Source organism: Prunus dulcis, chromosome 5, assembly GCF_902201215.1.
Source record: "Prunus dulcis chromosome 5, ALMONDv2, whole genome shotgun sequence".
In the NCBI taxonomy this organism is placed as follows: Eukaryota; Viridiplantae; Streptophyta; class Magnoliopsida; order Rosales; family Rosaceae; genus Prunus; species Prunus dulcis.
The window spans coordinates 7,964,547-7,977,022 of NC_047654.1; the positions used below are offsets into that span (position 1 = coordinate 7,964,547).

Consider the following 12,476-nt stretch of genomic DNA (forward strand, 5'->3'; position numbering starts at 1 on the left):
TCAAATTTTGACATAAGGCAGCCCTTAGGATTGATAAACCCCTGCTTCTGTGGAAGGCCAGGATTTATCTTGCTTCTGTAATCTGGGATTTACAGATTGGTGGGCTATCATTTTCGATTGAAACATGTATTAGTTATAATAAAAGAAGATACTTGGACTAGGTTACTTCTAAACAAATAACTTTGGATATCAATCCAAATCCAACTTTGCGAGACGATATGTCGACAAATGATATTAAGTCATCAAAACTTGGTTTTCCTTCCTTTATAGTTAAATGAAGCCAAAACATGGAAAATCATGAACTGGAACCTATAGGAATCTTTTCTACCAAAGACTCAAATCTATCAACACTACCGTTAATCTCGAAATCGTATCTCCCGCTCATTTGATTTTTCAAACTTTTTATAATTCTCTACTCGACGATTTGGTTTGCACATAACCATGATGATTTCAAGCACTTTTAGCATAAACCAAGTAAAAATTACAGGATTTCTATGAACAATCATTGGCATCTTTAACCAATTCACTGGTCGAGTGCTTTTGGTCTTAAGGAAGCTGGTTTTGGATTTCTTAGATTACATACCTCTTTTGAGTTGGCAATTGTAGGAAATAGGAATGGCTATTATAACTTAGTGGACCAACATCAAGTAAATAATCAGTCTATAATACTTGTGGGAACTCAAAATTTGCATACATAAGATAACCGATTAGTGATGACTTCCCAAGTTGCAGGAACTAGAGTCTGAGCTGAAATATAATGTGCATCTTTGCGTTTGTGAAAAAGATGTTTTCATACCTTCGGAGATTCGGAGAATCCTCAAAGAATTGGTTAGGTTGAAACCAAAGACAACCTCTCTTCATCCGTATGTGAATTTCTTCTAACCCACAAAATACCTCATATTCAGTATTATTCTGATTTTTCAGTCACCCCAAAAATAATCATAGTGCTGCCCCATTTATTAAAGAAACATGAAAATTGAAAGTACCTTGAAAGGTTGGTTAACAAGGATTCATGAGCATGATATTTTCTTCCTGCAAAGGAACATATCCGTAGTGTAACTCTTGTATGCAAAATGCAATTTCTTTCGCATCCAACCGATAAACGGAAATTTCTTTCAGTATTTTGCCGTCCATGAATGCCACTTCAATTTCAACTGATACCACAAAGGAGGAATACCAAGAATCCCTCGCGCTAACCTTGGATCAAAGACATCAAAATTCACTCGTCTCAAAGAGTCCAGTAGAACCTGGGCAGGCACGGCTGGCAGCAGCACTGGGAAAGCCTCTACAGGTACTGTACCAGCTAAGTCACGAGCCTTCTGCAAATGGACATTAGCAACCGATGCCATCTCAAAAACAGCTTCACATAAGCCCTCACGAGAATCCAAATGAATCTCTGATTGACCTCCATGCTTAACCAGCAATCCATGCTTGGCTGCCACTTCGGTTGGTATATAAGAAAAATGGCGGTTTCGACTACCATGATATGGCAATGACTTAATCAGCAAAAGAAGACCACTTGCTTTACCAATATGTGATGCTGCATGATCGGCTGCAGTAGACCTGATACCACCAGCTTGAAGTGTCATGTAAAGAAGAGTTGATACAGTATCTTCCGCATATCTCTCCAAGTCTTCAATTTTTTCTGGGGTGTCACCAACCTCCTTTCTTGCATCACTGATCCGAGCTTCTACAGACCGTTTCAGCCATACCTTGCTAATTTTGTTCTCATGTACCACTGACAACAGGGCTTGTGCTGTTGGGTGCTCAATTAACTTGTTGGCATAGATTTTGTCTATGGCTTCTTGCCACCAGACGAGGCGCATAAGACCAATCCTCGGATCAGAAGCAACATCCATGGCACGAGCTGTTTCAACATTTAAGGCACGGACTGCAAATGCAACCTTTCGCATGTTAGGGGGGAGTTCAAGGAGGCAAAGGTAGTTATGGTAATCATAACTACGGACTTGCTGCACACAGTATGAGAAAGCTGCCCTTAAGCTACTAGATGCAGAAGCACCATTCATCAAATACCAACCCTGGTTCCTCCAACAAATATACAACCGCACAAACTGCTCAAAACGCACAAAATGTCACTCAGATGAGTTAGGATTTAAAGCTGAGGGCCGATCACCTGAGAAAGAAGAAGAAACAAGCTATGATGTAAACCAAAATTTTATTAGCACCAATACAACTCAGGATCACAACGAATGTACTATGGTTATAAAATCTGTTTATATTAATGATCTTTCCATCTTCATTTAAAGAAAAAAAAGGCAAATGCATCATATCTTACCGAAAAAAGGCCATTCCATGCTAGCACCCCCCATCTTCACTAATAAATATATAGTGTACTAAAAACAAAGAAAAAATATGGAAGGTTGTGTTTGGATGAGGTATTTGAAAGTACCAAAGGATTTCCAAAATGATGGGTTATATAAATTTATTTGTTTGTTTAATAATATAGTATAACAATGAGATTTCTAATTTACTTCTTCCATCTAAACACAAACCTTATGATCAAAATAAAAACATGGGTTTCTTCTGGCATAGTCTCAAACACCTTGCGGGCACAGAAATGCAATCTAATGATCAAATTCAACCAACTTCATACAAACATACAGATCATTATATAGATCTAGAGCAATCCAACAAAGCTATTGCAATTATAAAGTTACCCAATTCGCTCACCCCCTTATGAATTTTGAACTGGATCGCACATATCGAATCATGGTATGTTAGCAACCTGGAACGATACATTTAGTGAACCAAAACTCATAAGGATTAGAACAATACCTGAGCGACGTTGCTGCCAAAACTCGATTGGTTATTCCAATCATCAACTTAATAGGGTGGTGGGAGAGCAATAGAGGGAGCCATCAAAAGAGAGAACCATGGAAACAGAGAGAGAGAGGGAGTTTTGAAATTGGGTCTGAAACAGCAGAAAATTTACAAGCAGAGGAGGAAGACGTTGGTTTGTTCAATCTAATAAAGAAAGTGGCTATTTTCCAAAGAGGTAAATTTTCATTAACTAAATAATAAATTAGACTTCAACGAGCTTAAAATTCCCACTAATTTTGATAAATAAATAATAAACACGCTGTGTTACTTTTTTCAACCTTATACGCTCTCTTTTTTGTACTTCTTACTAATTCTGAGTATTTACAAAACAATATCGTACCGAATTAAACTAATACATGAATTATGACCTGAAATTTCGTTCCAACTATGCCCACCCCTTCGAATTTTGTACCATAGAAACCGGCGTACCTCCTATCCATTCCCGTTCCCCATACCAGGTAACTATGTTGGTTTATAATATAACTTAACAATGGGATTTCTAATTTAAAAAACGAGGTAACTTGGTAGTGAAAGGCTGAAGTATGCTACATGACTTTTATACGACAAGTTCTAATGATAGTCAAAGTTCAAATTACCAAATATCAGTCAAAAAGAAGAAATTTCATCAGTACTTGAGAAAGACTGGAGGAAGCATTACTCAATCTCGTAAACCAATATATCAATACTAAAACTAGAGGGTCATAAAATACTATCTCAAAATCTGGTAATTTTAACCTCTACAGATAGAAGAATTAGAGCTTGCGGAGCTCTATAAACACATAATAAATTAGCAAAACATCAGATTACATGATTTCTAAGATACCAAACAAAGATTGCCAAGTATTGCAATGCACAAGAACTATTGAAATTAGAAGCCGAGACAGATGAACAAGTCCTCTGTACATGCAAACCCAACACATTAACTTCCCCAAAATTTATGGGTTTATCAAAAAGCCCAACAGAGAAAGGCATCCCAAATTTTACCAACACATTTCTCATAGGAAATCAATCAAACAGAACTAGGGCACGTCCATGGACCTTTTCTATTTTTTCACGTTAAATAATATAATCACAGAAGTAATCCAGCGAGTATAAATCACAAAATATTAGATAACCCATCTAAGATCTTCCAAATTACATTGAGAAAATTAAATGAAACAGACTGATAACATGAATTGGAATCTCACCTTAAACCATGAGAGAGAGAGAGAGAGATAGAGCACGCTAGAGGTGAAGCTTAAGAGGAGAACGCTGTGTCAAGCTTTCTGGTCTTTCCACCATTAACATCAAGAGACTGAGAAACAGAGGGACTGAGAGTGAGAGCAGCTAATTGTTCGTGTGGGCTACGCTAAAACAACAAGGCCTTCGGCAGGTGCCAGGTGGGTAAGCCTTTCCGTTTTAGTGAAACATACAAAACTAACTCCTGCCATATTGGACTGGGTAAGGCAGGCCCAATGAAATACATCCAACACATTATAGGAAAATCCCACTGTCCAAACTTTTTGAATCATTATCTTATTATAGGCCTCATCATTCGGTCCGTGGGCTCATAGGCCGATAGGGGCCCGCCTAGCTCATTGAAAAAAAGTCCGACCCGGCCTGGCCCGTTATAGGCTTGGGTTTAGGTGTCTGAAGTCCGGCTCGACCCATAGGCCAAGCCCAATTAAGCCCAAGAAAGCCCGGCCCGGCCTGCCCACAAAATCCCGGCCCGTTAGGCCCGCATATATATATATATATATATATAAGAGTTTAGGTTTAGAATTATATCATTTAAATCACATATATAATTTGTTTCATTTCATTTACTTTTCTTTACTCATTCCTAGTTTATAATTGGATGATTAGCACATTAATTTGTGTCAATTATTAATTCAACAATATATATATATATAAGATGAACAACATATCACATCACCAAATATAATCATATCACGAAACATAATCGTACCACCAAATATAATCATGCTTTTTTTGAACACATCACCAAATATTTGCATATTTATTCATACTATCTTTTAAATTTTAAATTTTAAATTTTTTATACTTAGTATTTTTTTCAATGATTTCTTAAAACGTATTACGATCTAATTATATAATAACCTCAAAAATAATACTTGGTTTTACTATTTTTTAGGAAAATCTTATAAGTTGTGTGACTTTATTGGGTGTTTTATGAATTTAAAATATTGGAATTAAGTGAGTTTAATCTCAAATTTGGACTAAAATGCCTTTATTATTAAGTTAATGATTTTTTTTTTTAATGAAGTAGGGCCTATTTAGGTCTGGCCCGTTGGGTTTAGCCCGGCCCAGCCCGATGGGCTTTGAATTTTCTAAAAAAAACCTGCCCGACTTGGCCCGATATTTTCTCTATCATCTTTAAAGCCCGGCCCGGCCTGACCCAAGCCCATTAAATTTAAGCCAGGCTAGCCAGGCTCAGCCCATTGACGAGCCCTATCTTATTATGTATATATATTTATTAATTAAAAATATATTAATAGTATTATCATGGTAAGTTCGAGGACGAGGATCACAATACTCTCTCGCAAGGATGCTTTTCATATAAGTGATTTTAAATAGACTAGAATCACTTATGAAGAGAACCACCTCCTATAAGCGCCTCTAACACTGTTACGTAGAAAACGTTAAGGCCTCGTTCGTTTACGTTTTAGAGGCCCATTTTCATTTTCAAAAAACAGAAACAAAGCAAAAAAGTGTTCGGTAGGCAAAAACAGAAAACATTGAAAATGTTTTCATAAAATGAGACCAACTTTACGTTTACTTCTACAAAACAGAAAAAAGATGTTTTTGTTCTCCTAGAAAATAAAAGCTCAAAACACATTGCTTCTGCTCAATCTTCTCTTCCTATCATACCAAAAACCAAAATTCTTCTTTGCTTCTGACAACCGATAAACCCACCAACAGAAACAACACTCATCTTCTCCAACCCAAAATAACACAAATCTGCAAACTAAGACAAAAAAATTCAGAGGAAGAAGAAAAGAAAAGAAAAACAGAGACAGGAATAAGAACCACCACATACCCAGCTCAACCACCATCATCACCCAATCAAACCACCACAACCATTAATTAGTGGAACTAGAGAGAGAGAGAGAGAGAGAGAGAGAGAGAGAGAGAGAGAGAGAGAGAGAGAGAGAAAGAGAGAGAGAAAGAGAGAGAGAGAGAGAGAGAGAGAGAGAGAGAGAGAGAGAGAGAGAGAGATGGGTGGGTATATGGGATTTATGCCATGGAAGGAAGGAGGAGCGGGTGCGGCCAGGGACGGACCCAGGATTTCAGAATGGTGTGGGCTAAATTTAGCTTACGTACAAACCTATTGAAAACTCAACGGTACGAGTAAATTTCATTGATAACAAAAAAATACACAGGGGATATAATGAGCCTTACCCCTCAAATAACACTTATATAAGTTGCACCCTTCAAGTCTTCACAACATTAAAATCACTAATTATTGATTCATTATCTATATTATCAGCTAATTCTCTTTCAATATGAAGTAGTATAGTCCCAGTGGGAGTCTAATTTTTTTTCACGTGGGGTGTGGGGTTTAGTTCTTTTTATTTATTTGTTGGTCAGCCTAGTTGTAGTGGGATTAGTTAATAATATTTTACTTGGATAGCCTAGTCCTAATGGGAATAGTTAATAATACTTATTTGGATGAAGGTTTATTTGAAATTGTAAGTAATTATGATAAAATTGGTTGCCATTTGCAGCCACTAATTGACGGCAAAGAACCAATATTTTTCTTTTCTTTTCTTTTTCCTTTTTTTATTTGTGTGTTTTCTAACCTAGGCTAGAGTATTAATTTAACTTTTAAAAAAAAAAAGTTACCTGGGCTTTAGCCCAGATTAGCGTGCTAGTTGGTATGTCCCTAGGTGCAGTCTAGGAAGGAAAGGAAGAAGAAATGAGGAAGAAATAAGGAAAGAGGAAGAAAAAGAGAGAAAAGAAACAGCCAAGGAAAAGAAGAAGAAAAGAGGAGGAAAGAGAGAGAAGGAGAAAAAGAAGAAAAAAAGAAAGGAGATAAGATAGTTTTTTAGCTTTAATTTTTTTCATTGTTTATAATAATTTTAGCCTCTAAAAATATCAAAATTAAAAAAAAATGAACTGAAATTATCAAAAATACACCTGAAAAACAATTGTACTACCAGACACGTTTTCATTGTTTTTGTTTTCTAAAGATGTTTTCTAATTAATCTATTAGACGCATTTTCATTTCCTGAAAATGCAAATTTGTTTTCTTGTTTTCATTCTCTGAAAATATTCTCGAAAAACACTCTCCAAAAACGTTATCAGACGGGCCCTAAGTGTTTTTGTATTTTAAAAACAGTTTTTAGTATTTTCTAAAAAAAGCATTTGGATCATTATTACAAAATATATTTACAAGTAGAAATGTTTTTCACAAGCATCATATTTACAAGTAGAAGTGTTTTTCACATAAGCATCCCCAAATGGTCCCTTATGAAATGTAGAAACCGCGCCCTCAAGTTTTCTCTAATTATCTCCATATCGGAATCGAGCACTCAACTTGGAATTTTTATTGTGGTGTGAGCCAAAGAGTCTATGATGCCTACGTTGGTCTTTGCAAAGAGTTTAAGTAAAAGTAGGGTTTTTAGTTCAAGAAACAGTTACCTTTTCCCTGAGATGGAGGTTGGTTTATACAGAACTATGTCTTGGCTAGTTTACCATTGTGAGAGGTTACACACCATATGTTGGTTGTGCGGGTCAAGAAGCGATAGTCCACACGTCCAGTCAATTAATTGTTTTGATTTTGGAACGTGAGATAATTAACTCAGTTAATCTTTTTATTCAATGTTTTGGATGCAAAGTTAACTCAGTTTTCTATTTAAGTCGATGAATTCTTAGTCTTTATTTGAATTGCTTCTATGATGTGATTTGTGTGACTATAGATCGAATTATAGTGTAATGTTGTGCAAGTAAGAGTTTCGTTCCCACAAGGTAAGCTTGGCTTCCAGGCCCAAATTGCTATTTATTCTCTCTTTTAAGCTTGGCTTCCAGGCAATTCATCTTCAAGTATGAGTTTTTCATTAAGCCTCAATATTTACCCTCTGCCTTTGCCTTTCTCCTTCTCTCGTCCTTCGTTCGTGCCTCTCCCTCTCTCGTTCTTCTTGAATCAAGGTAGTTTTTGTTGTCCAAATTTGGAGGTTTCATTACATGCATTCGTAAATGTGGCGTAGAGGTGTTAAACGGACTAGTCTAACATGACATAACTTGTATTTTTTGTTAGAACGCTCGTTTAAAGCCCATTTCAGCATGTTTAGTGACCCAATACGAATCCGACGCGATTCTAATTATCAAATGGGCCAACTTTAAATGAATCAGACTAGCTAACACAATACGTTTGACACTTCTAACGTGTCCTTTAAATTATGTCATAAAAAGATGAGTAGGAGAAGTGAAGGGGCTAGCATTTTTGTGGTTCATTTTCTTTTTCTGGTTTATATAAATAATTTTTTTTCTTAAAAGTACAGTAGGGTGTTTTAGAAACAGATTTTCCTTTTTACTATTTTATTTTTTAGGAAAACTAAAGAAAACAAAAGGTTATTTACTAATTTCACAGGAATATAGTATCGCGTGAACTGCCAATGGTAGAGTCAATAGGCCAACAGAAGGTTCCAGAACCCCAAACAAACCCCACACTCACTAGAAGTCTCTGGTACCCCAAGAAAACCATTCTCCAATCTTATAAAGCTCTCCCCGTCTCCTACTCAATCCCCTACACCTGCAATCCCTCAACTTCCTCTGCAATCGTTTTCTCCCAAATCTAGCAGCAATGGCCGACGAAGCCAAAGCCAAAGGCAACGCAGCTTTCTCCTCCGGCGACTTTAACGCCGCCGTCACTCATTTTACGGAAGCCATCAACCTCGCTCCCACCAACCATGTCCTCTACTCCAACCGATCCGCCGCCTACGCATCGCTCAACAAATACTCCGAAGCCCTAGCCGATGCCAAGAAGACCGTCGAGGTTAAGCCCGATTGGGGCAAAGGCTACAGCCGCCTCGGCGCGGCTCACGTCGGCTTGGGCCACTACGGTGACGCCATTTCGGCGTACAAGAGAGGTCTCGAGATCGATCCCAACAACGAGGCTCTTAAGTCCGGCTTGGCCGACGCTCAGGCCGGTGCGGCTCGGTCACGCGCCGGAACCTCGCCTATGAACCCATTTGGGGACGCGTTCTCGGGTCCCGAGATGTGGGCCAAGCTCACGGCCGACCCGTCGACCCGTGCCTTTTTGCAGCAGCCCGATTTTGTGAAAATGATGCAGGAGATTCAGACAAACCCTAGCAATCTCAATCTGTATTTGAAGGACCAGAGGGTTATGCAAGCCCTTGGGGTTTTGCTCAACGTGAAGCTCCGCGGTGGGCCGGCGGGAGCGGAGGATGAGGAGATACCGGAGTCTCCGCCGGCGCCGAAACAACCCGAGCCGCGGAAGGAGGAGAAGAAGTCTGAGCCGGAGCCGATGGAGGTGAGCGAAGAGGAGAGTGAGGCCAAGAAGAGGAAAGCCGAGGCCATAAAGGAGAAGGAAGCTGGCAATGCCGCTTACAAGAAGAAAGACTTCGACACTGCCATTCAGCACTATACCAAGGCTATGGAGTTGGATGATGAGGACATTTCGTATATCATGAATCGCGCTGCGACATATTTGGAGATGGGTCAGGTATGGAATGCATATCTAGTGTTTGGTGATTGGTTTTTGGTTAAATTGCATAGTAGTTTTTACTTGTGGGATTTTGTTTTGTTGAAGATAGTACGGTTGACTATGAGCTTGTATTGTTAGCATAAATAATCAATTTTTATGGGTTTGGATGAAGTTGCTTAATGCAGTAAATTTCATTGCTTCAAGGAAAAGAGGAGATTGGTGTGATTTTGAAACCTAGTATGTTAATTCGGCCAATACAATAACATTTGGTGGTTTATAGAGTACCTAGATTAGCTCTTTCAGATGGGTTTTATCTTTCGTAACCCTTACTCATTTTTCTACTGCTTATTATTAAAAAATGAACAAATTGATGACAATGGACTTCTGCGTAGCTGCTGAGCTCTGAGCCCTCTCAGATTGGATTCAGTTTGACTTACCTGTCCTCTTGTTTGGTGGTTTATAAAGTACCTAGATTAGCTCTTTCCGATGGGTTTTATCTTTTGTAACCCTTACTCATTTTTCTACTGCTTGGTATTGACAAATGAACAAATTGATGACAATGGACTTCTGCGTAGCTGCTGAGCTCTGAGCCCTCTCAGATTGGATTCAGTTTGACTTACCTGTCCTCTTGTTTGGTGGTTTATAAAGTACCTAGATTAGCTCTTTCCGATGGGTTTTATCTTTTGTAACCCTTACTCATTTTTCTACTGCTTGGTATTGACAAATGAACAAATTGATGACAATGGACTTCTGCGTAGCTGCTGAGCTCTGAGCCCTCTCAGATTGGATTCAGTTTGACTTACCTGACCTCTTGTTTGTGTCTTTTGTACATGTTGTTCTTGTTTTTCCTTAGAGACTGACAACTTTGGCCTTGAGATGTCCTTCTAATTATGCCTGCTCAACTGAGGCCCAGCCTTTTGTGCTTACCTAAATTTCAATCATTCTCTTTTGTATAGCAATTTGGATGTGGTGGACTATTGTGAAACAGTGAAACTAATATTGGATTCATGCGTGCCTCTTTTATTTCTTATTTTGTTTTCCTATAATTTCAGTGTCGTGGTGTTTGTTTCCACTCACCACTTGTTCATACCATGCTTATTATGTTACCTTCGATTTTCCTTGTGTTAAAGAGGGAAATAGTATTGTTGGAAACTATCTGTCTTGCCACCGTGATATCTTTTAGCTTGTTAGTGATGTTGATGCAAGGGTCACTATTATATTCTGGCAGTTGGAGGACTGTATTAAAGACTGTGACAAGGCTGTGGAAAGGGGAAGAGAGCTAAGGGCAGACTATAAGATGATCGCAAAGGCTTTGACTAGGAAGGGAACCGCGCTGGTGAAGATGGCAAAAGGCTCGAAGGACTTTGAACCTGCTATTGAGATGTTCCAGAAAGCTCTCACGGAGCATCGCAACCCAGAAACATTGAAGAAATTGAATGATGCTGAGAAAGCAAAGAAGGAGCTAGAGCAACAAGAGTATTTTGATCCAAAGTTAGCTGATGAGGAGCGTGAGAAAGGTTTGTCCTTCTGTTTGATGTGCTTAAACCTTTGGATCTTTTAAATGCCCTTTTTTTATAACTGGTGTCTCTTCTATCGTACTTGCATATTTATGCATGAAATGCATCCTGTTTTCATGAGTCATTTCGTTTTGGTAGAACCATAGGCTCATATGACTCATATGATGCTGCGAACCTGCTTCTTAGGTTAGAAATTCAGTGGCTACAAGTATTTCAGTTGTGTCCGTGTGAGAGTGGGGTTGTACTTCAGTGTGATTGATTTTGGGGAAAACATTGTTTCTGTCCATGCATTTCTAACTTGACTGTTTGCCGGTGATTTGCAGGCAATGAATATTTCAAGCAGCAAAAGTACCCAGAGGCTATTAAGCATTACAGTGAATCTTTGAGAAGGAACCCCAAGGATCCAAAGGTGGGAGAACCTCCAATGTACTTATAGTTGATAATCCAAATTACTTTTCATATTTTGTGACATGTTATTGGTGTTGCAGGCATATAGTAACAGAGCTGCTTGCTATACAAAACTCGGGGCAATGCCCGAGGGATTGAAGGATGCAGAGAAGTGCATTGAGCTTGATCCAACCTTTGCAAAGGGTTATACCAGAAAAGGTGCTGTCCAGTTTTTCATGAAAGAATATGAGAAAGCTTTGGAAACATACCAGGAGGGGTTAAAACATGATGCTAGCAACCAGGAATTGCTTGATGGTGTGCGAAGGTGCGTTTACAAGACTAGAATTTGCTGTTCTGAATTTTACTTCATGTTAACTGTATGTTACAATTTGCAATTGATTGCAGATGTGTTCAGCAAATCAACAAAGCTAGCCGTGGGGATCTGAGTCCCGATGAATTGAAGGAGAGACAGGTACGGCTTTCTTGAACATTCTTCAACACTGATTGGATTCCTTGAGATTGGAATATGTTATTGAATTTGATGCTTCTTGCAGGCTAAAGGAATGCAGGACCCAGAAATTCAGAATATCCTCCAAGATCCTGTTATGAGACAGGTCAGCATAATTTAGAGCGTTTACTTCTGATGTTAACATGTTATTTCAGTTTCATTTTTATGTGTGGCGTATGAAGGGGCCAAATTTTAATATATATATATATATATATATATTTTTTTTTTTTTGGGATGTGTTCAGGTGTTGACTGATTTCCAGGAAAATCCCAAGGCAGCTCAGGAACACACAAAGAACCCAATGGTGATGAACAAGATCCAGAAGCTGGTCAGTGCTGGAATTGTCCAGCTTAGATGAACTTAGGGGAAAGATACAATCACGTAAAAAACAAGCCTTTGCTCATTCAAATTGTAACTTTCCGATGTCCTTTTTGAGTAATTAGCTCACAACTTTTCATTTTGGAAAATTTTGCGTTTCAATACTAGTGTGGATGTTTTTGATATGTTAGATCTCTCTCTCTCTCTCGCGCTCTCTCTCAACGTTCTCTCTATC

The 12,476-nt window shown here is 38.4% G+C and overlaps 2 protein-coding genes across 5 annotated transcripts; one reads left to right on the forward strand and one right to left on the reverse strand.

The window, feature by feature from the left end:
* Window positions 1–600: 600 nt before the first annotated feature.
* LOC117629284 (NADH dehydrogenase (ubiquinone) complex I, assembly factor 6) lies at window positions 601–4,242 on the reverse strand. Of its 4 annotated transcripts, none has more exons than XR_004586053.1 (2): window positions 987–2,788; window positions 601–875 (listed from the first exon to the last, which is right to left on the reverse strand). XR_004586053.1 is itself a non-coding variant. In XM_034361825.1 (2 exons), the coding sequence occupies exon 2, from the start codon at window positions 2,025–2,027 to the stop codon at window positions 1,116–1,118; it is 912 nt and encodes a 303-aa protein (XP_034217716.1). In that variant the 5' UTR covers window positions 2,028–2,134; window positions 4,029–4,242; the 3' UTR covers window positions 601–1,115. The 4 variants fall into 4 exon arrangements, 2 of the variants coding, with proteins under 2 accessions (XP_034217716.1, XP_034217717.1); XR_004586052.1 differs by having other exon boundaries at window positions 601–878; XM_034361825.1 differs by adding an exon at window positions 4,029–4,242 and having other exon boundaries at window positions 601–2,134.
* Window positions 4,243–8,467: 4,225 nt separating this feature from the next.
* Window positions 8,468–12,431, forward strand: LOC117628328 (hsp70-Hsp90 organizing protein 3). Its single transcript, XM_034360747.1, has 7 exons — window positions 8,468–9,529; window positions 10,740–11,028; window positions 11,352–11,437; window positions 11,517–11,740; window positions 11,821–11,887; window positions 11,970–12,029; window positions 12,168–12,431. Exons 1-7 carry the CDS (start codon window positions 8,648–8,650, stop codon window positions 12,279–12,281), a joined length of 1,722 nt encoding a protein of 573 aa, XP_034216638.1. The 5' UTR covers window positions 8,468–8,647; the 3' UTR covers window positions 12,282–12,431.
* Window positions 12,432–12,476: the final 45 nt, after the last annotated feature.

What these genes read in the sequence shown, in the direction of transcription:
- LOC117629284 (XM_034361825.1), bottom strand. Translation starts at nt 2,027, where the DNA reads ATGAATGGTGCTTCTGCATCTAGTAGCTTAAGGGCAGCTTTCTCATAC.
- LOC117628328 (XM_034360747.1), top strand. Translation starts at nt 8,648, where the DNA reads ATGGCCGACGAAGCCAAAGCCAAAGGCAACGCAGCTTTCTCCTCCGGC. An exon ending in TGATGAGGAGCGTGAGAAAG is followed by an intron (nt 11,029 to 11,351) that starts GTTTGTCCTTCT and finishes GGTGATTTGCAG; the next exon opens with GCAATGAATATTTCAAGCAG. An exon ending in AAGATCCTGTTATGAGACAG is followed by an intron (nt 12,030 to 12,167) that starts GTCAGCATAATT and finishes GGATGTGTTCAG; the next exon opens with GTGTTGACTGATTTCCAGGA.